Here is a 26,454-nt window from a genome sequence, read left to right on the forward strand (position 1 = left end):
TACATAAAAAATGATTGTATTATATAACAAATATATATGATGTGTTTCTTTTAAATTCTCTAAAATTTTTGAAATTCATCCACGACCCAAAACCATAAATAGGAAACTTTTTAGGATTATTTTATCCTTCGTGCAAGCAAACCTCACAAAGTTTGTGCGATATATTGTTTCGTTCGTCGGCTAAGGCAAAACCTCACTTAAATATATTCACACATATTTTTTTGCGGTCCTCAAGATGGACACAAAAAATTATGTTATTTATGTAGTCTTCTCTATTAATAGTAAATTCATAAATATCTTAGCAAAATCACATATTATATATCAATGGGTCCCAAACCTTGAGGTGCAAACAATCGTGTTTTATACTATAAAGTCAGGATGATTGTTTATCCTGTAGGTGTGATGGATGGTTAATGAGCAAAAATAAGAAAAAAGACACAAAAATAATTGGTTTTTCATTTTTTACCCTTTAGAGTGCTTCAAAACGCCTCTAAAGGTCCCAGTTTTGCAGAGAGAGAGAGAGTTCTATGAACTAGTCGACACAATTTTGTCGCCAACAGCACAGATGAGAATGCGACTAGGGATGGCAGTGGGGCGGGGGACAAGGTTTCCACCCCCGCCCCGCCTCAAAATTTTATCCTCCACCCCTGCCCCGCCTCCGCGGCGGGGATGGATTTTATCCTCCACCCCCGCCTTCATCCCCGTTTCATGTCCTCCACCCCCGCCCCGTCCCCGTTTCCGCCTTCATCCCCGTTTCATGTCCTCCACCACGATCGACGGAGTCTGTGCCCGGTATGCCTCCTCGAAGGCGGAGTTGAATCGCCTGAAAGCCCGCCTCGCGCTTTCGACATCGATCACCACCAGCATCTCCGCCATGGCCGCCACGACCTCGCTCCACGCCATGCGCTCGTAGTTAGCGACGTACTGCTGAAGCTTCTTGGTGTGCATTCGCACCCAAGCGTCGCCGAGGACGAGTCGGAGATCGGCGACGGCCCTGCGACGGCCAACGGTGGAGGCCTCCCCCTGCGACGGCCCGGCTACAATGATAATGCGGATGGGGAAGGGGAAGAGGCGACAGCCCGGCTCGGCGGCTCCAGGGTTAGGAAATTAGGGAAGGGAGTTAGGGTTAGTAAACAGTAAAAATATAAAGGGTTGGGGGCGGGGATGGGGCGGGGCCGGGACGGGGATGGGCCGGGGCCGGGGCGGGGCGGGGCGGGGCGGGGCGGGGGAACATGCCAGTCCATCCCCGCCTCCACCCCCGGACGGGGATGGATTTTAACCTTCGTCCTCACCTCCATCCCCGTTTCATACCCTTCATCCCCGGTCCAAACGGGGCGAGGCGGGGCGCCGCTTTCCCCCGGTCCACTGCCATCCCTAAATGCGACAAAGTGTGATATAACAGGGACGCGGCACGGTAAACAACATATTGGTACTAACACGGTGTTTGAATAAGCGATGCAGAAGGAGACGAATGTATCACCTCAGCAGACAGCGACACGCTGGGCTGAATTGGTGCGCCTCTGACCCAAGCGGCATAAATGCACTCCTATTTAATCTGCGTATCGAGGACGTTAATAGCTAATAGCTGGACCCAAGTTGAACCAGATCCGAGTTCACATGGGTCTTATAACCGAGGTAATTCCCTGCTTGCCTTAGACTTTGCCCTCCTTTGAACCAAGCTCTAAAACAATGTGTTTTTTCTTTAAAACAAATTATCTCGAAGTCGAGATGATGAGCTCAAACTCAACTGGGCTCACCACGAGAATAAGCCAAGCTTGAACATTTGAAGTTCATTCCATTCAGCTGGTATACCAGCCCTACAGGCCATATGTAGTGATCAGACTAAGTACCTTCTTCCAACGCGTCTCCTCGCTAGTTATTAATGATGTCATTTACAAGTTGAACATACCAACAATTCCGAATCAAGAGCTAATTTTATAAATTTCGTTCTTGGAGAATCCAAATGATGAAGGGGATTATCACCCATCTAACGGTAACATTCAATAGTGACACCACCACCATGGTGGCGTATCTTCCTCTCATTCCGTCCACTCTACCCTGCAAACACATCCTTGTAGCCATCCTATTTGTCTTAGCCTGTACATGGGATGAGACACCAGCAGCAGCAGTAGCAGAATCCTCGGCCTTGTGCTTCCTGAATCACAGCGCGGCGCTGCTCCAATTCAAGCGCGGCCTTGCCCTTGTACCGGGCAGGCTTGCATCATGGCAGAACGGAACCGAGTGCTGCAGCTGGGAAGGCGTCGCTTGCGACAACCTCACCGGTTTCATCACCGCCGTCCACCTCGGTAACGTCACAATTAGCAGCAGCAGCAACGGCATTGACTCTTCTCTGTTTAAACTCCAGAGCCTTCGGCTTCTCAACCTCAGCTACAATGGATTCGACGGGCCCCTCCCCTCCAGACTGGTGCAACTCACCAACGTCACCCACCTTGACCTCTCTCACTGCAGCTTCTCCGGGCAGATCCCCACAGAGATATCGCAAATGACATGGTTGTTAACTCTCAACCTCTCCGGCAACCTCCTTCTGAAGCTCGAGAACCCCGACTTCGCCATGTTTGTTAAGGGCATGGGTTTCCTGCAGCACCTCCGCCTCGATGATATCTACCTCACCATGAGCAGCAAGGAGGCAAGCCTCGTCCTATCATCATTACTACCGAATCTGCAAACTCTCAGCTTGGCAGATTGCAATCTTTCCAGCCCCATGGATACGAAGCTTCTCCACCTGCATTCCCTCTCTTACTTAGACCTGAGCTTCAACAGCTTATCACATGTGCCCGGCTTCTTCGCGAATCTCACCTCCTTACATGTTCTTAAGCTGAGATACTGCCAGTTGCAGGGTGACTTCCCTTCGGGCGTTTTCTTGCTGCCTGAATTGCAGTGTTTAGACATCTCATCTAATGAAGAGCTCATCGTATCCCTGCCAGGGATGCTTCCAAGGAGCAGCAATATTCAGTTTCTGGACCTTTCTTCCATCAAGCTGTCCAGTAGCCTTCTTCTGTTTTCAAACCTCACTCGGTTGTCCCACCTCTATATGAAATCGAGCAGACTAAATGGGAGCATTCCATCTTTGTGGGGTTCGAGAGGAATCGTCTTGATTGATCTCTCCAACAACAATTTAACCAGATCTGTACCTGAATCTTTCAATGGACTTTCCAACCTCACCTATTTAGACCTCAGCTACAACTTTCTATCAGGGGAGATCTCCCCACGTCTTCTCAATAGCCTTCCTTCTTTAAGGACATTATACCTCAGCTACAACCTTCTGAGTGGGGGGATCCCATCACATCTTCTGAACCACCCCTCTATACAGACGCTAGACCTTGGGAGTAACAGATTTGATGGTTCACTCCCTGGCTTTCAGAATCCGCTCTCGCAATTGCAGTACCTCTATCTTGACAACAATTCACTGGGCGGAGAGATCCCTTCTTCCATAAGCAGCCTATCTCGTCTTCGAAGGGTGGTGCTTTCTTTGAATGGCTTCCATGGTACCATCAATCTCTCACTGTTCCTGAGCTTCAAGTACCTCTATTGGTTGGACCTCTCTGATAATGCAGGATTAACCGTGGAGTTACCCGATTCGAGCGCTACAGATGATGGCTCCACAAACCTCCCTCAGCTCTCTGACTTGTACTTGAGCTCCTGCAACCTCAGAGGCTTCCCCGGGTTCCTCCGTGAGCAAAAGCATCTTCAAGCTCTGGACCTTTCCAATAATGAGGTAGGTGCGAGGATACCATCATGGTTATGGGGGATTCCTAGCCTTGAGTTCTTGTCACTCTCTAACAACAAGCTGGATGGATTTGAAGAAGTCACTGCTGGCTCAATCAATTCCTCACTCATGTATTTATGGGTTGCAGACAATAACATCACTGGAGCAGTCCCAACTTTCATTTGCAATTTCAGGGACCTCTATTCCTTGGACATGTCAAATAACAGTCTCACAGGTTCCATACCAAATTGTGTTTCTGGTTTGCCTGCGTTGCAGGTGTTGAATCTGCGCAAAAACTGGTTGCAGGGCCAAATTCCAGAAGGCTTCGCCAGTGCCAGCTCTTTAACCATGCTTAGCTTGAATGATAATCGGTTGGCGGGAAAGATACCAAAATCTCTCTCCAGTTGCAGCATGCTAGAAGTTTTAGATTTGGGCAACAATGAGTTGAATGATGCATTCCCTTCTTGGCTGGGGCATTTGAGCAGATTAAGAGCACTGGTTCTAAGTTCCAATCATCTGTATGGGCCCATTGCATCCTCTGCTTTTGAACAAGCATTCCCCCTGTTACAGATCATCGATGTATCTGGTAATCAATTATCAGGGTCCCTTCCGTCTGGATTGTTTTACAGCCTTGAGGCCATGATGGAGTATGAAACAAAGAATGGGTCGAAGTTCCTACAGGTTTCCGGAAACTATTATGTCATATTAACCCAGAGAATCAAAGGGGAAGATTTCTTGATAAAGATAATGACCATCTTGACCATCATCGACCTGTCAAACAATTTGTTCACAGGCGAAATTCCAGGAGAGATCGGCACACTGAAGGGCATATACGCATTGAACATTTCCAACAACAATCTGAGCGGCCCCATTCCAAAGTCTTTAGGAAATTTGCACCAAATGGAGTCTTTGGATCTTTCTCACAACCACCTATCTGGAGGCATACCAGAGGAATTATCAAGACTAACATTTCTTTCTAAGTTGAACTTGGCATACAACAATCTCCAAGGAAGCATACCTCAAGGAAACCAATTCGATACTTTTGATGCCGCTTCCTTTGAAGGAAACCCCGAGCTCTGTGGGATGCAAGTGAAAAAGCAATGCTCTATTGGAGAAGATGATGGAGGTCATCAGCATGCGGCGGGTATTGCCAAGGAAAATGACCAAGAGACAAAATGGGAGTACATAGCGGCAGAGATAGGATTTGTCGTGGGATTAACCATAACGGTGGTGCCTATCTTGTTCATTGAAAGCGTGGGGAATTGGTACTGGTATCATGTAGACAGCGTGGTGATAGACCCTATTATGAAATGCATCAAGTGTAGGCAGCATAAAGAACGCGCCTCAAGATGGGGCACAGGCCCCATGCCTCCAGGCTGTGAGAGCTTCTCCAGGAGGAGCAAACCTCATGCATCGAATGTGGATTGGATAAAAGTTCTTAAGAGCAAGGACTCAGATTTTAGTTTGGGTAACTCTGAAAAATCATTTCTGTTCGATGGATCCTCCTGTTCTGCTCAACCTTCTGCATCTTCTCCCCCATCCCTTTCCGCCATCCTCACAATACTGGACTTCCATGGACACCCGAGCATGGTAAGTATAAAATGCTTCACTTGAATTTCTAGATTCTTTACAATCAGCCAATTTGTAAGTAGGTTTTAGAAGACAGGATTGAACCCAATATAGCAACGATTATCATTTTCTTAATCATATCTATTCACCTATTAATTTACATGAAGATTTTTCTTTTATTTATTTTTTTTTCTGAAATAATTTAAGAAGAAACTTGGCTTGGCAAAGCAATCGAATCATAACCCTGTCAAGTTGAAGTTCGGTTAGCAAGGTGAGAGGCAAATGAAGTGATATGCCGTGAAAAAAACCCTCCTGCGCACATCTGGATCAGGAGCAAGCAATCGCATTGCATTAGAAAAATGTGCTGCTGCACCTGAGTGACACCTGTCCGACGCAGTCTATGGGACCCACCTTTTCAGACGGGTTTTGTTGTCTGACGAGGTGCAGCAGCACATTCTTTTTGAGCAATGTGATTGCATGTCTCAAATGTGCTGGCTGATCATGTTTTTCTTCTCTATGTCAACTGTGGTAAGTGATGCATTGCCCTAGTTTAAAAGCTAAAACGCTACTGTCAAGTGTTGTACCATCGGAACCTGTTTGGCCAGCGCTGGACATGTCAGAGCTAAGAAACTCGTTCCTTGCTCATTTTCTGATTTTTTTAGTTTTATTTTCAGTTGTATGAGACGTATTTGGGTTGAATTGATTCATATTTTGAAGTTCAGAATTTATGTGTTTGTTTATTTTTTCTGATTTAGGAATGTATTTGGTTGAGTAAGTTCAATGTTATATAAATCTAAGATTGAGTGTTTAATGCATGACTGAATTTAGATTCATATAGCTCTCTTGCAATGAATTAATCCTCGAAGGAATCGTCCCATGTTATATTGGAATGGCCCCCATCACAATTCTGTAACCCAACGTGGATCTTCTGGTCATGGGGACAAGCTGCACAGTATGAATTGCAGTAGCCTTTTACTTGAACCTCACTTGACGTTGACATTAAAATGCCTTGTCCGGATGTGGCTTTGATATACCTTAATAAGCTTAAAGCAGCGTCTAGGTGTGGTTTTCATGGTTGACTCATGAACTGATTGAGGATGTTAATTGGATAAACGATATCCAGACCGGTGATTGTAAGGTATATAAGATGCCCAACAAGCCTTCGATATAATGTCCCATCATTTATAATTTTTCCCTCATTTAACTTCAATTGTTCCATTTTTTTTTTTGATATAAGAATATTCTTTGTTTGAATCTGGCCACCTCTATCCCAAGAAAGTATTTGATTTGTCTTAAGTCCTTCAGGTTAAATTTTGCGTTGAGATTTTCCTTCAACTTTTCAATGTTGTTAATGTCGTTTTCTTCTATGATAATGTCATCAACACAGACTAACAAGAATATACAGGATGCTCCTAACATTTTTGAAAATAAAGAGTAATATGCCTTTGATTGCAAATACCCCAATTCTGTTAAATATGAGGTTTACTTAGATGTCCAATTTTATGAGGATTGTTTCAATCTATAAATATACTTATTTAGCCGGCAAATGACATACTCTCCTTGATTATCGAGGATTGGTGGTAGATACATATATACTTTCTCATTTAGATCACCATGAAGGAAGACATTGTTTACATCAGTTTGGTAAAGGTGCTAGTTTTAAATAGTAGTGACGGTTAAAAGACATCTAACCATGACAAGAGAAAATGTTTCATTGTAGTCAAGTCCCTCAATTTGGGTATATCCTTTCACAACAAGGTAAGCTTTGTGCATCTCAATAGATCTGTCTGCTCTGTACTTGGTCTTATAGACGCATTTGCACCTGTTGGCCTTTTTTCCTTCTAAGAGATTCGTAATCATCCAGGTATCATTCTCTTCTAGTGCTCGAATTTTCATGGCCATGGCATCTTGCCAATGCTTGTGCTTTATGACTTGATTGAAAGGCTTAGGTTCAGGGACTTAGGTAATGGAAGACAGAAAATCTCTATATGTTAGTGAAAAAGACTCATAACTCAAGTATTGAGACAGGGATATCGTAAGCTCTTAACCGCATCACTCAAATCATCCAATTGAATAACAAAGGTTGCATTGTAGCATTGATAATCTCAAAGATATGATGGTTGAGTGGAAATCCTCTGGGATTTTCTTGTGGGTCTTACGAAGTGATTTTGGGATTCTTGGCTTGGCTGAATTTGATTTTCGTGTTCCTGATTTCAGGATATGAGATTTTTTTATTTTGGACTAATTTCACATTCGGATGTGTCTCAATTGGCTCAGATATGACCATCGGAATGACATTATTCTCATTATTGTTTTTGTTGCATTGACCCTTGTCACATTGACTTTGAAAATGAAATTGATTTTCATGAAAACACATATCTCTGCTAGAAAATGTTTTTTGTTTTTCGATGTCAAAACCTTTGTAAGTGGCTTGAACATGGGAGTACCCAATGAAAATATATTTTTGAGCTCTGCTTTCAAACTTATGAAAGTGATGCATATTATGAACACAACAAATACATCTGGACACCTAAATATGATTATACCAGGGTTTTTTGTTGTAGAGGACCTTGAAGGGAGTTTTCCTGGATAACGGTTTAGAGGGAAGACGATTTATGAGATAGGCAGATGTAAGAACTCACCCTCCCCAAAATTGCATGGGCAAATTTGCTTGAAACCTAAGTGTCAGGGCAATATTAAGGAGGTCTCTGTGTTTGCATTCGACGACACCATTTTTTTTAGCATTCCAATACAACTATGTTAGCGATTTATCCTTTTTTCATTAAGGTACGATAACATTTCATTTAAAAAAAATTCAAATCCATTATCAGATTCGATGCTCAAAACATGAGAGTTAAACTGATTTCTATCCAAGGCAATAAAATTTTGAAGAACATTTTGAGTTTCATATTTATATCTCATTAAATACACCCATGTGCAACAACTAAAATTGTCAACAATGGTGAGAAAATAATGTGCCTCGAACAATGAAAAAGTTTTATATCTGCCTCATATATCATAGTGGATCAATTGAAATGAAGAAGATATGGATATAGAACTTAGAAATGGGGATCAGATTTGTTTGGCCATATGACAAATGGAACATTCATCAAAAAATAAATGCCAAACAATTATCTTGGAGTTTATCAATGTTTCTAATCTAGCATTGGATAAATGTCCTATTCGGGAATGCCATAAAGAGGAAAATGATTTTGAGGATGCATTAAGTATAAAAATACCATCCGTTTCCAGAAAATATAGCCCGTTATGTAGCCTACCCGCTCCAATCTTCTTCTTCGAGCATGGGTCCCGAACCAATAGTAATCATTGTTAAATACAACTTCACAATTCAAATCTTGGACAAGTTTATTCATAGATATGAGATTGAATATGAAATTAGGAACACAAAACATTCTTAAAGACTAAATTGGAATAAATATTGACATTTTCTATTTGAGTCACACGAGTGAAAGCTTTAATTGGTAGATCGATGGGTGAAAAAGAAACTATAGATGGATTATTCAAATTTGACAAATCATTAGTCATATGATCAGTAATACATGTATCTATGATCCAATATTGAGAAAAGGAGAAAAAAGAGGAATGGAAGAAGATATTACCTGCTAGGTTAACCTGTGGGTTACCTTGGTGAATGAACGACCATAGTTTTTCATACTCATCATGGGTGAACTGAGGTACCAAATTTGTAGAGTTGGGAGTACTAGGGACAATAGAAACATTGGAACTAGTTTGAGCATCAATAAAGTTGACATTAGCTTGACCTTTTGTTCTAGCACCAAAGAATGTCCCTTGATGACTTGGAAAACCGACTTCACTATAATATGCCTGAGCTTCCCATAGTGCTCGTATTTGAGGCAGTTTTGAGCCTGACGTGCCCTTGAGAAATCTTCTTTGGGTTGAGGATTGAATTTTGCAAACTTGTTGTGTAGTTAGTTATTGACTCTTCCTAATGACATGGTTGGCGAATGAAGATAAACAATACTACAAAGGGTGATCCTTAGCTTCGCATTACTCCCTCTAGACCACGCAACTCTTATTTTCTAAAACTGTGTCAATCTCAAAAGCACCATATCGAATGGCACTAGCGGAGCTTGAGGAGCTGAAAAGATAATTGCAAGAGTTAATGGAACGAGGATCCATCTGACCAAGTGTATTCTCATGGAGAGCACTAGTATTGTAATGCCCATGATTTTTTGAGGAATTTCGTAAATTTTTGCAAATGTCTTTATATGTGATAAATTGATAATTATAATATGTATTAAATAATATACAATAGATTAGGTCTTGGAATAAGACTTAGGAAAAAAAATAATCGAATATATATAAAAAATGCCAAGGGGTTTTATCGACCGTAGTAGAAATCATCTTCGAAATACATTTTTGAAAAATTGGAATTTTTAGAAAAAAATATAATTAAGATAGACGAATTTTGGGTTTAGAAGAAGTCTCATACATTTGAAAATAATTTGAGTTTCATTTAGAGTTATTTCATTTAAAACTTAAATTATAGTTTTGAAAGCATTGAAATCCAAAATACTAAATTAAATTAATTAGGAAAATAATTAAATAGAATGAAAAATATAATTCAATTAAATTGAATAAGATGGTAGATGTCCATAGGTGGGTCATCTCATTCTATGTGTCACCTCTTTGTTAACTTAAAGAAATAAAAATGAAATTTACAACTTTAAATACAAAGGGTTTTTAAAAGTTTTCAAAAACCAAAAGTCAAAACTTGCCTATTTACTTAGGTAAGCCTACCAAGAAGGGGGTGGGGGGTGGGGGCGCGTCTCATCCTATAATTTTTTTTAGGATGGAAAGGCTGGAAAAAAAGAAGAAAGGAAGTGGAATTGAGAATAAGAAAGAAATAAAATAATAATAATAAAAAGAAGAAAAATCAATTAGCTTGACAAAGTCAAATGACAACATGCAATATGGAAGGTTGAAACCTTATATGGGGGTGTCCACCAGCCATATTATATGGGGGTGTCCACCAGCCATATTGACCTTTATTGTATAGTATATTGTATATTGTATATTATTTATGATACCTATAATGTATAATATGGTATTGACCTAAGTCTAATAGATATAAAAAATAATAATAATACACATAATAAACAAGAGAAAATGAAACTTGAAGAGATAGGAGAAAGTAATATTGGAGTAGTTAAGAGGTAGTAGTTAACAGAATATTGGAGTGTGTTTGTTGCAGGTACATGTTTGACATTGATATGCTATGAATGATTTGAATGTATTGTCACGTTTGATGTGACTGTATCCATGCTTGCATAAAGTTATTTTTTATTTGAATATGTATCTATAAAATTGCATATCATATAACTGATTCAAACAATATTTTTATTTGTTAAAATATGATTCGTGGAGGTCACAGTGGTCGAGGACCAAGTGGAGGTCGTGGGACATCATTAGGTAAATGTCTTTGTGTTATATTCAAATATAGGCATTCATTATGTTTTTGCTTATATGTTGATATAAGCATTGTTACTTGTTAATCGTCTTTATATGATCTCAGCTCAGTGATAGGCAGTCTCAGCCTCCGTCTTCACACAATGCTTCATTAGGTATATCATTTAAATAATTGTATACTTGATTAGTTTAAATGTGCATTGTGTAAATTTCTAACTCATTGTTCTGTAGGTGATGTTTCGCCTACACATGACTCATCTACACAAGCTACTCATACGCATCATGAGGCAACGCCGGATGCAGGGTCTTCTCAGTGTGACACACGATGACTCATTCAAATAGTGCATATCGATAGTCGACCGTAAGTATTTCATTGTCACCTGTCCAATATTTATCTTATAAATAGTATATATCGACAGTCGATTGTTAATATATATCAATTCATGTGCAGTGCGAGATTCGAGCATCAAGAAGTAATATGAGAAATTAAGAAGTTACTACTGCAGCATCTTCTAAGACTGGTCACGCAATGAAAAGAGTACCCAACGGAGGTGTTGGACAGATTAATGTCCTTATTCATGGTATGCAATCGTTTATCATAACTAATGTATTTCATATTTATTTATTTTTATACTCATGTGTGCTAACTTTCTGAAAATATTTGTAGGCTTCTCATCGCTTCGCTACTGTGAATGAAGAGAAAGACGCGAGGGTAGTGTGGTAGAAGGTGGCTGTCAATTGATTTGCCGACATGCTACACAATATGATGATTGCAGCAAAAAAACAGCTCTTGGGATAGATGATCCACTGCAGTGGAAGGGCCATGGGCCTTATACTATCAGGAGAGATTATTGGGAGAGCAAGTGCGATAAGTAGGCGAGCAATGAATTTTGAAACTGCTTAGCAAAGGCTACACAAAATCGAGCAAAGATGTCTGATGCCCATCTACACACAGGTGGATCTAGGACTTTTGAGAGCCACTAGAAGAAAATGGTAACTCATCAATATATATATATATAGTCAATTTTGTAAGTATTTTTGCATACTTATTAATTGATTTTTTTATCATTTAACATTGCAGCAAACAAAAAAAGAAGACATTATGCCTTACAAGGATGTGTTTGTTGAAACACATAAACATAAGAGCACGAAAGATTTTGTATCAGAGAAGGCGAGAACAACATCGGTATGTATTTATTGTATTAATAAACATTATAATATACAAGTTACTATGAATTACGTTATCATAAACATTATAATTCTTAATTATTAATTTATATTCTAATCATTACATTATAGAAGTCATATGAGCAGTAAATGATAGAGCGATATGGCGATGACTCCACTCAGCATCCGCCTTTTGATCATGCAGCATGGGTGATTGCAACTGGTGAACCCAAAAAGGGCCGCGTGTTCAGGTTTGGGAGTAACATGAACACCACAGCAGTCATTGCCTTCTGCAGTCATGGCTCTCAGAGTTCTCCCTCGAGCATCAACTCTCAATGTCCGATTGACCCTGCTATGTCTTGAAATGGTGGATTCTTAGCGCAATATAAAGAAGGCAGTCTGATCGAGCATGTCATCTATTATGTGAGTAAAACTTTCATAAATTATGAGAAGAAATACTCTCAAATAGAAAAGACCTGCCTAGCCCTGGTCTGGATGTGTCAGAAGTTGAGACACTACTTGTTGACATCTGAAGTTAAGATCCTGTCAAAATTAAATCCTCTCAAATACATCCTCGAGCAACCCTTTCTCAGTGGACGGATCACCAAATGGAAAGTCTTACTGATGCAGTACAATTTAGAGTATATCTTTCAACAATCGATCAAAGGCCAAGCTATTACAGATCAACTGGCTGACTTTTCTTTGACAGAAGAAGTGAAAGCCGAAGATAATTTTCCTGACGAATAAATATGTAATGTTCAGCAATCACCAATATAGAATTTATTCTTCGATGGTTCTAAAAACATAGCAGGAATAGGCATTGGGATCTTATTAATAACTCCTGAGAAAGAGATGATTCCCTTTTCCCTCAAGCTCTATTTTTCATGCACCCACAATATGGCTGAATATGAAGCTCAGATACAAGGCATGAAGATTCTACAAAACTTCATCAAGAGAGTGCATGCTTATGGCGATTCATTGCTTATCGTCAATTAAGTCCAAACTGAATGACAAGTCAAGGATCACAAGTTGTTTCCCTATCAAAAGATCGTCTCAGCTCTTGCCAACAATTTTGAAGAATTTCAGCTCTTCCATATCAAGAGCGACTTCAATCAGATGGCAGACAATTTCTAGCCAATATAGGCTCCATTATGACATTCAAAAAAGGAGAATCATGTTGTTCCTTCAAAGTTGGCAGACTTGATTAACCTGCCTTCCTCCCAATAGAGCAAGTAAACCAAGATGAGCAAAAGAAGAAGCCTTGGTATTACAATATCAAAATTTTCATAGTGACTGGCAAATTTCCTCCAAAGCTTTCAAAGAAAGAACAACGAGCAAATCAGTGCATGTCTATGCGTTATTTCATTCTTGCAAATGTCCTCTATCGTCGTAGATTCAGTTATGAATATTCCAGATGCCTAGACAAAGACGAAGCCAAAGAAGTTGTGGGGGAAGCACACAAAGGTATTTATGGTGGCCACGTTGGCTACCAAACGCTTGTCAAGCAAATCATCCGAGCAGGATATTATTGGAAAACCATGTAGCAAGACTGCTACCGCTTTGTGAAGAAGTGCATTCAATGTCAGATGCATGCACCTTCCATTCACGCGCCAGCAACATATTTGCAATTCGTCGTCTCTCCATGGCCATTTTTCATGTAGGCTTTTGATGTTGTAGGTCCCATCACTCCTTTCACTTCAAACGGCCATCAATATTTTCTTGCCACAACAGAATACTTTACCAAATGGGTAGAAGTTGTCACTCTACGTACAATAGAAGGTCGACATGTGGTTTCTTTCATCCACAAGAATATCCTGTGTCGTTTTGACATTCCGCACGATATCGTGTCTGACAATGGCAGTCATTTCAAGAATAAGAGAATGAGAGCATTCTGCTCGAAATTCAAAATCCATCACCATTTCTCTGCTCCCTATTATCCTCAAGGGAATGGTCAGGCAAAAGCCACCAATAAAATTCTGATTCGAATCCTGGAGCGAACTTTGGAAACAAGCCGTGATTGGCATGAAAAGATCCATGACACATTGTGGGTATACAGAACCATCATTTGAACTCCAACTAATGCTACTCCGTCAAAACTTGTTTATGGAACAGAAGTAGTATTGCCTCTACATGTTCAGAAACCCTCCCTGAAGTTTGCATCACTCTTGAAGTTACCACTTGATTAGTATCAACAACAACGGCTAATACAACTTGATTTGCTCGATGAGAGAAGGTTAAAAGCAATGGAACATGCTCAATCCTATCACCAAAGAATAGTCAGACAATATGTGAAGTCTGTCATCGAAAGGAAATTCAGAGTCAATGATCTAGTGCTTCGATCCACAGCTTATCTTAAGCATCGTTCCGGTGGCAAATGGTCACCAAATTGGGAAGGCCTCTACGTTGTCAAGAAAGCATTACCCCGTAATTCATATCGGTTCATTAATGCCGCTAGGGTAGAATTATCAGATCCAATAAATGCTCGAAATTTGAAAAAATTCTATACTTAAAGCATCTACTCTTTTGTAACTTTCCAACTTTTTCAATAATGATCAAAATTTTCTTTTCCAGTTATGCTGGGGCATTTTTAAAATTGTTGTCTCTATCCCAAAATGTCATGTTGCAGGCAGAATACACAAAACTTCTCATTTTATACACTTGTGCACCCATGTGCTTCAATTTGCATCCATTCATATTCAACTGCGTTAATATTAATTTGCCTGGTCAGTCTTGAAATTTCAGCAACTAGTCCAATCGCAATTCCCAATTGTCATTCAAAACCGAAAGACAGTCATTAGTACTGAATCAAAATCCAATGCCCATACAGATACATTTTCGAGATCCAACGCTCATGCTGGTATGTCTGTAAAAGCTAGTGTTTGTACTGGTATGTTCCCAAAATCTAACCCTTGTGGTAGGGTCTCGTCAGTCGCATTAGTCAATCTTTTAGGTTCAGTCCTCGCATGAACCTCTCATCAAAACGCAATTTCCAATTTCGACCTTCGGGTCACCCAATTTCCAATTTCGACCTTAGGTTCATTCAACTCTTCAATTTTGACCTTCGGGTCATTCAATTCCCAATTTTGACCTTCGGGTCACCCAATTTCCAATATCCAATTTGCAATTTCGACCTTCGGGTCACTCAATCATCCAATTTCCAATTTCGACCTTCGAGTCACTCAATTTCAAATTTCGACCTCCAGGTCACCCAACTCTCAATTTCGACCTTCAGGGTCAACACATTTCCAATTTCGACCTTCTGGTCACCTAATATCCAATCTCAATCATTTTCTCTTGCGAAAGACCCTAGTTATAGGGAGAGTTCGAGGGAGCTCGTTCTTTTTGCATGCTACCCTTTGTTCACTTAGCCCCTTTTCAGGGAGAGTTGAAGGAACTTGCGTCTTTGTGAACCGTTTGCAAAACAATCTTTCAATTTCATATAAGGAACCCTTTTTACAGAGAGAAGCTCGACGAAGGCTCGCTTTCCTTGTGGCCACCTCAATTCTCATACTAGGCCATTTTGTTATGAAAGACCTGCTTTTTAGGGAGAGTGTGATGGACTCACTCTTTCATGACCCACATTATCGACCTCACTTCTATCGGCTCCCTTTACATAAGAGAAGCCTAATATTAGGGAGCTTTGACGAAAGCTTAATTTCTCTTTGAAAGTTTGTTTTGCAAACACCTCCTCTTTAAGGAAGAGAGGAGTAATTCATATTTCTCATTTCTGAATCTTCTTCTTTGGGAAAATGAGAGGAGAATATCGTCACAGAAGCGTCGAATCAAACTCTAAATGCTCGCTTTCACGAAGGATTCCATGAACATTTTGCCAATTTGTCATCAAATACTTGTTGATTTCAGAATCTTTATTGCACACAATTTTTACCTCAAAATACTTTCAGTATTACTTCTGAAAGGACAAAGCTTTCACGAAGAAGGATTTAAAATTCAAATTCTTTCTATTGGCCAACCAAAAGGATGAAGAATAAATCCTCGATATGGCCAGCAAAGAAAATTCAATGTTATTGCAAAGTCATAAGTGATCGATATTGATCGCAGTCAATGGCACATTTTTAAAGATCATTCTTGGAAAATAAGGCAGTCAAAATATCCTGGGTGATACAGAAAAACACATTCAATTTTCATATCTCTCAAATCACCTAAGCTGTAATTAAATATCTACAAAAGGGATCTCTCAATTATCGTCAAGTTGAAGACAAATTATGCGAGTTAGACCCCCGACGCTAAAGAAGATTTAGATCATCTCCAAGATGAAGAAGTTTGTGACAAATCCTTCCAGGGAAAGTTCAGATCATCGTCAAGATGAAGGCGACTGCGATGAGCCTCCCGACAAACCCTAAAAGATATTTAATTCTTGCTATCACCAAGAAATTTCCAACCAATGAGCCAACACCATCAAGATAATCCCTGAGGCAAAGAAGGATCCGAACATCTCTGAGTTGAAGGAGTTTGTGACGTACCCTTCCCAAAAAAAGAAAAAGAGAGAGAAAAGTCAAGACATCTCCAAAATGAAGGATAATGTGATCCCCAAAAAACCCAAGAGAGCAGAAAGATCATCACGAGAAAAGAATCTCAGGATATCAGACTGCCAAATATGCCAAGAATCCTCTCTAAATTTTGTAAAATTCTTTTATCAATATTCTTTCACCAATCGCTTTCGCAATAAGAATTCCTTCTTTTTCGTTCATATCAAGGAAATTGATAGCTTTCTTGAAGAAAGCCAATCACCAGCAATTTGAATTTGAATCTTGATTCTACGAAGTTAACTCGGTTGGAGGTAATACTTCAGGTAGAAAAGAGAAAATATTTTTGCACTAACGTGCATCATTTTCAATTATTTTGAATCAACAATAATTTTCAACATTTTGGCAACAACTTCTAGCTATTCTGACAGAAAACGAGAGCTTGAGGCTCAGTCTGACACATTTCGACACCATTTTAATCCCTCTTTAGGACTTGTTAACGAGAGTTTTCAAGATTCCTTCCCTTCTTTTTATAATTTGAGAGAGCGAGCTCTCAGACTCACACACTTCCCTGTGTCTTCATTGTCCAACCATAGACAGTCCTATTTCGGTTCGAGGTCAAACTAACAATCATTCTCTAGCAAAAGGCCACCAATTTCAAAAGTTGATTTAGTCTCAGAAATGAAACGCCCAAGATCAATCCCTTTTCAAGCTTTAGGAACCCCCATTTTTCTTCCTTTTGCAAAACCTCTATCAGACTTATTGTACGAAGTCTGAAGGTCCCATCATGGTCTCTTCGTCCAAGGATTTCATTCATTTCTGTCCGATCAGGTTAAGGGTACAAACCTGAGCATCATTCTAATGAGGTATTTCATTTCCCGGTCAGTTTAAGGGTCAAACCTGAGCCTCATTCCATACGAGATACTTTCATCCCATCCAGGTTAAGGGAAAAAACCTGAACTTCACTTTCACAAAGTGAATCTTTCTTCTTCATTCTCCAATTTATATCTACCATCTTCACCGGGATAACACTTTCACACCCAGTCGGATCCTTCCAAACTGGGACATTTTATATAGCCCAAATTTGGTGTATTTTTCTTTGCCACTAAGCTCAGTCTTGAACCGACTTAGTAGCAAAGAGGGGCATCTGTAAACACCCCAAATTTTCAATCACCCTCCCCGGCATTTTCAAGCAGTCTGTCCTCTGAAATTTTTAGAGGACAAAATGGTCAAATTCTGAGCTCGGACCTTGCAAAAGCCCAAATTTTGCCCATAATTCTCAAAATTTCTCTATTTTGGCCCAGAATTCACCTCCAATCACGAAATTTCAAAGTCCTACTCATATCAGGAGATTGAAATCTCCAATTTTCCATGCAACATTGAATTCCCTGAGACATGTCATTGCATAACATTTTAGAGCATTTCACATCATTTCACTGTGTTGCATGTCGAGATCTAGAACTCTCGATTTTCAAAAGTTTCAATCAAGATTCGAGTTTTAACTCTTTCAAAACTGCTTTTGAACCCCTGGGTCTTCAAAATTGCCAATTCCTCTCATTTTAACCCCAGGGCTCTGAATTTCAAAATGTTTTCTCAGGAAAATAATCTGGATAATTTTCAGTAGTGATTTCCAAATTTTTTCAACTAAATCGGCTCTGCTTGAGGAAGGGGATGAAGTTGTGAACTTAGAAATTTTATTCCAAAAGGACTTTGAATTTTATAAAATCTCTTTATTATACCCCTTTATCAGCAACTCCAAATGCGTTTTATAAATTTGCCCTGAAGGGCCACCCCTTTTTAAGCTTTTCATAATTAGGCCAAGTCTCATCTCTTATTTGTCAGTTGGTACAGGTTTTATAAAAAAATCCAAAAAGAGGTTTTACCTTTTTCAAATTTGCTTTTACTTCAACAAAAAGTAAGGTGGGACCCACTCTGAGGTGGAGGCACACCTAAATTGAACATTTATTTAATCTTTTTGAAAAACCCAAAAAATATAGCAGTAGCCCCTAAGGTGGCTCCATCTGGTGTCTCCTCATTCTTTTTGCAGCTACATGGCAATGTGGGTCCACCCTAAGATGGCGCCACATAGGCCCTCCTTTTGTAAAGTTTGAAATTCAAAAAGCCTCAAAATGGGGATCTTGTCTCTGAGGTGGCACCATTAGGTGCCTCCTCTCCCTATTGCCACATGGCAGTGTGGAGACACCTTAAGGTGGCGCCACATGTTCCCCTCATCACAAAAAGCAAGTCTTGTTTAAAATTTAAAAAAGCCTCAAACATACGAGCCTTGCCCATGAGATGGCGCCACTTGGCCTTTTCTCTCTCTTTCCTTCACTTGCCACTTGGCAGTATGGGGCCACCCTGAGGTGGCGCCACATGTCCATCTCTCCCTCCTCCAAAAAAAGCAAAAATTCAAATTTCAAAAGTACTCCAAGCAAGAGGGGCGTCCCACCTTGAGGTGGCGCCATCTCTGGAAAGCTCTCCTTAAAAGTAGCTCTGCAACTTGATTCTAGGAAAAAGCTAGAAACTGAATTTTGAAAAAATTCAAACCCCTTCTGAGGTGGTGCCTCCCCAGAGCTCTTCATTTTATTTTATTTTTTATTTCATTTATTTTAAAATAATCCAAGGTGGCCCACTCTGAGGTGGCACCACATGGAGGCTCCTGCAGAAACAAGAATTTGAATTTCAAATGAGCCTCAACTCTCTTTAAAACACAGAATCCCACGCCCCTTTAAGGCATCTGGAACCCTGAAATTCTCTCTCTCTCTCTCTCTCTCTCTCTCTCTCTCTCTCTCTCTCTCTCTCTCTCTCTCTCTCTCTCTCTCATCTCACGCCACCTTTTGAAGATCCATTTTGGTGATCTCCAGCCACCTTCATCCTGCACCTCCGACCACATTCTCGGGGAGCCTCTCAAGGAGCAATTGAAGTCGGTTCGTAGCATCCCAAGAACAGCCAGTCTCGGAGCTCCAGAACCATTAGAAGAGCACAAGGTAGGTCTTCATGTGAACCAGAATCATAATGTCATCATATTCATATTCGCATTATGATTCGGAAAACGACACGTAATCATGTCAATCCCGTCGTTTCAAAGAATTGATTCGTTCAGGCAATGGACCGAGTCTCTCTCATAAATGGCATATAGCAAAATGGTCAATCACCGTCCTTGATTTGTTTTTTTTGTAGAATTTCATCATAATCATGCATTTAATAAACTAGATTTATATTTTATTTTGTTAAAATAATATGTGTTATGATTTAATTAGGCATTTCATGCATTTTGTTTCATTTCTGTAATTCTCTATTTTTAGCAGTCAGACCACACATCATTTTATATTCATATATTCTTTTAAAAATGCAAAAAAAATCACATTGTGTGCGGATAGTTGTCCCTGATGTTTTGCAAAAAAATCGAAATCATTTGAACATGTTTACTTTATTCAAATCCCACAATGCTAAGTCAGGTTTTAAGACCCAAGAAATGCCAAGAATTTCAAATCCCGCTTTGTAAAATTGACATCTCCCTTATGGGAGATCCAATTCCTAATATAAAAAGTGCCTTGGATTCAAGATTGAGTCTAGTATTTAATATGATTTTATCAGATTTTTTTAATTTTTTTCTACCAGTCAAAAATCTGAGATCTCAGAACACGTGTCAGAGCCCAATATGAGCTTCTGAGACCCTGGATCGACTTGGGATGACTGATTCTCCTTGAGTATAACTCCAAATCTGGATCTGTAAAAGAATAATTTCATGTTCTAAGTCTCCACTATTTGATTCTAGAATTTTATAATTTTTAGAATGGCTTGTATGCCATTTCTGTAATTTTATTGTCAAACTGCTATTTTGACATTTATATTTGTCTTTCTGAATTATGCATTTATTATTGTATTTTTATTTTTCTGTCAGTGGATCAATTGTCAATACTGTAAACATAAAAGTTATTGGTACACATGTTAGGAGTATTCCCTTAAAATTTTGAGAATTTTAATGGCAAATTATTATTTTTTTTGTAGCAAGTCCTTTTAATTCCACGTCTATAAAAAACAAGTCTCTACTATCGAATGCGTCGTAGGTCAAATCTCAGAGCTGTAAAAGTCAAAGTTGTTCATTTTTATGTTTTTCAGCATCCTGTAAAATATTAGGCATTTCTATGATGGGATGATTTGTTATTGTGTAAAATACCGTAATTGGCTCATGCCCACAGGTGAAACTTGCATATTTTAGAATTTTATTTAAAATTTTGCATCTAGGTCATATCATTTCATGCATTTTATTGTTCTATACTGTTCCTAAGGGTAAAGGGACGCTCTCTGTCGAATTTGGTATAATTTGAAGGTCGTTTGACATTCGAATTAACCACATCATCAAAACAGGGCTCCCGTGAATCCAGGTTCAGGTGAAAAATAGGCAAAATTCACCATTTTGGCCAAAATTTCGATATTATTTCTGATTTTACAGTCCCATCATGCTTAGCAGCATGTCATCATGACTCATCATTCATTTCATCGTCATTTGATCCAATTTGAATTTCAAAATTCCCAAATTTTATCAAAATTCCTTCAAAAACCCTGATTTAAAAAGGTATAACCTCAATATTAGGAGTATTTTGGTCATTTTGACCACAATTCTGAATTTTAGATCTTTATTATCCTATTTTTCTCACACTTTCATGATTTCAAATCATAATCATATCAAGGAAGCATCTGATTGGGTTTATAACCAGATAAATTCGATAATTTCTGGATATTATCGGAAAATCCTGAAAAAACCTACATGTCTATACTAATCCAATTTTTAGTTTTGCAGGGACATTCAAAAGGAGGAATTAGAGTTTCTTTCATTTCCATTTCTTTTATTTCATTAATGTAAATGTAAAGAAAATATTAGAATAAGAGTTACTTTCCCGCTTAGATTAGGATGCATATCATATAGTTTGCTTTATACAATATCCTGATTATATAAATCATGCATTTTTTCTTTGAAAATCACTATGAATGAACATGAATGGCATGTGCACCAACTCTTAGGGAGTTGATGAACTCGGTGGAGTCCACATTTACGGTCATAGACGAAATATGGGCAAGACCCAAATTCAGCATCTTCCTACTAGTCACATCGAGCCTACACTCTTAAGCTATCTTCCAAAAATTCACCGCATATTTATAATTTTATAAAATATTTTAGAATTAACTAAGTAAATTACAAGCATATTTACGGCTATAGTCAGAATATGTGGTAATCTTACCTTAGTTTAATTTTAAAATTACATATTTTCCTGAAAAGATGTTTTCATAAAAAGAAATTCATTCAATTATGATAGTTTGCATCATTCCTTTTTCTATAGAATCAAGAAAATCTTATTAAAAAAAAGCTGATTTCTCAAGGATTTCCTGAAGACCCCAACTTTCTCAAGATTTCAAAATCCTCCTTTTTAAAGGACTTGCTTCCATTTTCTCACGATTTTCTTGGAGAATATTCCCTTTTCAAAGTTAAATTTTCAATTTTCCAAGAGAGTTTCCAAGTATTTTCAAGAGTTAAAATCGATTTTCCAAAGTTAGATTTCCAAAATTTCAATTTCCTAAGATGTGATTTCTTGTCTCAAAAGGAATTTTTTCATGAATTTATCATCATTTTCCAAAGTTGGAATCTTCTCCACAAATACTTTCTCTCTGAATGTTTGTCCTTTCTTCATTCCATTTTCCAAGAATCTCTACCCCTTTTTTTCACATTCATTCATGATTTTCTGAAGCTTTCTCAAGGTTTTAAAATCCCTTCATTTAGGTCTTTCTGGAGAAATCGATTTCCACTCTTTCCCAAATGTTTTCAGAAGCATGCATCATATTTTTTTAATGTGCATTTCACGAAATCGCATAGCACATGCCTGAATTCTCTGTGCATTTAGGATAGAACATCAATTTTGATAAATAAGCTAAGTTAAGTTCATATTTGGTCCTTGGTTCGATTACCCCTGGTAAAGGCACCAAGAACGGTATAACCTTGTACCGATAGGTCGAGTCCCATCCTAAGGATTTTTTCACTAATTTCAAAACGGAGGTCAGTATTTCAAAACAATTTTCATCGCGAAAGGTTTTCCCTCTCTCCTGCAGGGAAGGGAAAAATTTTGCAATGATAACATGACAGAAGAAAAGCCTATAATCTCAGGTCATCGATCACAACCCACCCTCAAACAAGGACGCAATTAAGGTAGTTGAGGTCTAATTATTAATGTCTCGAGTTATGTGTATATACAACCAATGGTACTTACATATACGTGTTGATATTTCAATTTCAATTGCAATACAACGTGCAAAAATCGAAGAGTTCTATGAGTGCTAAAGAGAAAAAGATCCTAAAAAATCGGGAAACCTGCGAAATTGGTCATCGAACAAATTTTGGCAAATTGTGTGGTTTTTCGAGAAACATGTCAAATTTGTCATACAATATGATCATTTTTCGATATGCAATCATAAAGCAAAATTCACATGCAACTATGAATTTTTAAGGATCATAAAGACTGGTAATTGAGATGATTATAACATCATAAAAAATAACATTTTTCATAATATAAACTTAATTATGAAGGTAAAAAGGTCACTTGTTTTCTAAATTGAACTGAAAAATATTGTTAGTTATATTTTGAAAATTATTTAACTGTTTTTGCCTCAAAGAAAAGGCATACCCTATATACCCCTAGAAGTAACTATTTGGAAAACTGGCTTGTTTATTCAAAAACTGTATTTTATCCTTAAAAATTGATTATGCATTTTCAAAATTGTCATTTGTTTAATTTTTGGGTTATATCAATCCGTCAAATATTTGTAGAGTTGATATATATAATCAGAGCTCAATTTTCCAAGCCTAATCTAGGTTAACGAGCTTGATCAAACTTGTTGCTTACGGCCATGCATATCCCAGTCGGAACCCACAACTTGGCTCCAGAAAAGCTGAACTCTTCCTTCACACAACAGCAGCCCATCTCTTTCTTGACACTGGCTAGATAGCTGCCTTGCCTCCAATAGCATATGCAGTAGTGCAGGGAAGCTCGGCACGTACAGGCTAGTAAAAAGGGTAAGAGAGAGAGACGAGGTAATATGCCAAAACACAAAATTTGTCTTTTGAAATCACCACCATCAATGCCTTCACTTCATCGCTGCCACTAATTGTATAAAAATTGAGGCCCATCATGAAAAAGTGCTGATATCATGCTTACACAAAGATTAAGACTATGAACCGTGGTGATTTCAGAACACAAATATTTTGTGCCTGATCTTACCTCAGTTAGCGACCATGTGCACTCACCTCAGGATGGCCGGAAAAGAAGGAAAAACCAAAAAGAAGTTAGGGAAGGTGAGTGCTTTTCTTAAAAATAGTAGCAGTTATACAAAGTTAGTGATTTACTGTCATTAGCTAAATATACTAGGAAGTTAACAAAGATAAGTTGGAAATAAACTAACCATGTTGAGATTCACAAAGATGAGTTTGAAATAAACTAAACATGTTGAGATTCATAGGTAACTAACTATTAAAAAAAAAAGATTAATGAATGGAACAAGCAATTTGTTTAGATGCTTTTCAGACAGCGTGAGGAGTGGCGGATATGGTTAGAATTTTAGCATGTTGATAGAGAGGAAGTTGCACCTCCAACTCCTTATTCATACCCATACCATGGTCCAATTTCAATGAACAAAAAGAATCAGGTGGCTGCTGGCCTGTCTGTGTGTGTTGCTAGAGAAGAGATGAAAATGAGCTATAGAGGCTTTTCTTCCTGGTGCTTAGTGCTAGCTTTTGGATTATATGGCATTACCAGTACTCATATTCAAAAATGAGTGTAGCTGAGATGCGTATGCTTCGATGGATGTGCAATAAAAGATAAGATTCGAAACAAGAAGATACGTAAGAAGGTAGGTGTTGCATCCATTGAAAATGAGATGAGAGAAAATCGTTTATGGTGGTTTGGACATATTCGGCGAAGGCCTAATGATGCTCCAGTTAGAAGGATGGACAAATGGAAAAATATATTAGTCAAAAGAGGTCGAGGTAGGCCTAAGAAGACTTGGATGGAGATGATAGGAAAGGATATGAATGCTTTGAACCTCACTGAGGACATGGCATTGGATAGAAATGATTGGAAGAGAAGGACTCATGTGGAGGACCCAGAATGATTTTCTTTTTGGTTCATATCGCCGACCCCAATTGTTTTGGGATGAAGGCGTAGTTGTTGTTGTTGTTGTTGCCGGTACTCATGCAGGAAATCTAGTCTTCAATGTGACGAAGTTTGGAGCAAAGGGTGATGGCCAAACGGACGACAGCAAGGTATGTGCTATAGCTACTTTAAATGCCTCATCGTGATTTTCAGCAAAGCTCACAGATTGAAAAGGAGAGGAATTGAACTCCTAGGCTTGATGGAAAGTAAAAGCGGAAAACAAAAAAACAAAGCTTTTCAAAAAGGATTAAAGAGAAGAATTTTACTCCCAACCTCTTGTATACAGGTTATGTTAGGATTTAGTTTTTTTTTTTATGAATAATGGTAGGGGTTTACCCTGAAAATTAATTTCATTGATCAAAAAGTAATAATATACAATGAGCTCATTCAGAATTAGGCCTCCAAATCAGGATGTTTTTCTTTTCACTATACAAAATCACTAACCTTACAATAACTGAAAATTATAGAGCTGAAGGATATGCTAAATTGTAAGCGAATTGGTTCATTGGTATCCCCGGTCAGACATCTTCTAGGACTATCTAAAGCAAATAATAAAGACGATTCTCCATGAATCGTAAGAACCCATAACCATATAAAATTTATGGTACCAGAACCGTGAAGAGTCCAACGTTACAAGGATACTCAAAAGGTAAGAGACCTAAGAATGACACCATGATAAAAGCAATGACAGCCCCTCATGCGCTAGCGAGATTTCAATCCTGGGCCTTCAGCTTGACACATGACCCAACTGACCACATGGGTAACCACTGGAGTGGTTAAAAACGATCACCACCCAACATGATTGATGGTGTGGATTTTAATTTTCCTTTCTGTGAAACAGGGAGCCCCATCAAAGGTGAAGATCTACAACCTAAATTTTAAGAACGTGCAAGGAACATCAGCATCACAAGTAGCTGTAAAACTCGTGTGCAGCAAAGAATTCCCCTGTGAGGGCATTGAGCTTAGTGACATCAATTTGGAGTACAATGGACAAGGAGGACAGGCTACCTCTATGTGCGCTAATGTTAATGGAGTCTCTACTGGCATGCAGGTGCCAACTTCTTGTGTGCAGTCTTGAACAAGCTCTTTTTTATGTAGTCATGCACACCTTTAGCTTTAAGCGGCAGGGTTGAGCACGATTTCCCTGGCCAATAGTGATATAGGTAGGATACGGGGAGCAACTTTCATATGATAACTTGATTTGTATTAATAAAGAAAACAATGGTATTCTGTTAAACCTGAAAGAGAAGGCATGAGGTTGACATTGCCGTTTATGATTTATATATTTTACCAGGGTACCAGACACATGAATGATTTGTCTTCGATTTATAATGACGTTTTGAAAGTGTTTCAATATCGGTTCTGTAATCTTAAAATGTTTCGATGTTAGATTATACAGGTGAGAAAATCTTAAGGGTTTTATTCCAGAGAGAGAGAGAGAGAGAGAGGACACCTTCATGGCTCCCTCAGGAGTTGAAGGTTATTTCTGTTAAGGAAAACGAGTCAGATGAGCAGACATCCAGCTCGCCCGTAACCAAATCCAAGCATTAAGAGAAACTATTTAAAACCTGTACTTAAATGAAGCTAAGGAGCAGACGTGACTCCTATGGCAGGGCACTCAAATAAAGGAAAGATAAGGCGTGATTTCGGTAGTTGTGATCTAAGTCTGTTTTAACTGAGTTATATTCAATATTATAGTATTCATATATTCATTCTCATATAAATGAATGTCTCCTCACAGCAAACAAGTGAGAGGAAGCGTTTCTATCCTGAAGTCTCTTCATAGTAGACCTATTGGCGCACCAGAAAAGAGTGAAGCTTAATTTTATTTGTAGTTATTCTGTTACATTTGTAG

The 26,454-nt window shown here is 38.7% G+C and overlaps 1 protein-coding gene across 1 annotated transcript; it reads left to right on the forward strand.

Annotated features, from left to right (window-relative positions):
* Nucleotides 1-1,966: 1,966 nt before the first annotated feature.
* Nucleotides 1,967-25,677, forward strand: LOC149826660 (receptor-like protein 41). Its single transcript, XM_090018358.1, has 2 exons — nucleotides 1,967-5,317; nucleotides 25,441-25,677. Exons 1-2 carry the CDS (start codon nucleotides 1,967-1,969, stop codon nucleotides 25,675-25,677), a joined length of 3,588 nt encoding a protein of 1,195 aa, XP_089874484.1.
* The last annotated feature ends 777 nt before the right edge of the window (nucleotides 25,678-26,454 follow it).

Source organism: Nuphar pumila, chromosome 10 (assembly GCF_984573655.1).
Source record: "Nuphar pumila chromosome 10, dmNupPumi1.hap1.1, whole genome shotgun sequence".
In the NCBI taxonomy this organism is placed as follows: Eukaryota; Viridiplantae; Streptophyta; class Magnoliopsida; order Nymphaeales; family Nymphaeaceae; genus Nuphar; species Nuphar pumila.

What these genes read in the sequence shown, in the direction of transcription:
- LOC149826660 (XM_090018358.1), top strand. Translation starts at nt 1,967, where the DNA reads ATGAAGGGGATTATCACCCATCTAACGGTAACATTCAATAGTGACACC. An exon ending in TCCATGGACACCCGAGCATG is followed by an intron (nt 5,318 to 25,440) that starts GTAAGTATAAAA and finishes TCTGTGAAACAG; the next exon opens with GGAGCCCCATCAAAGGTGAA.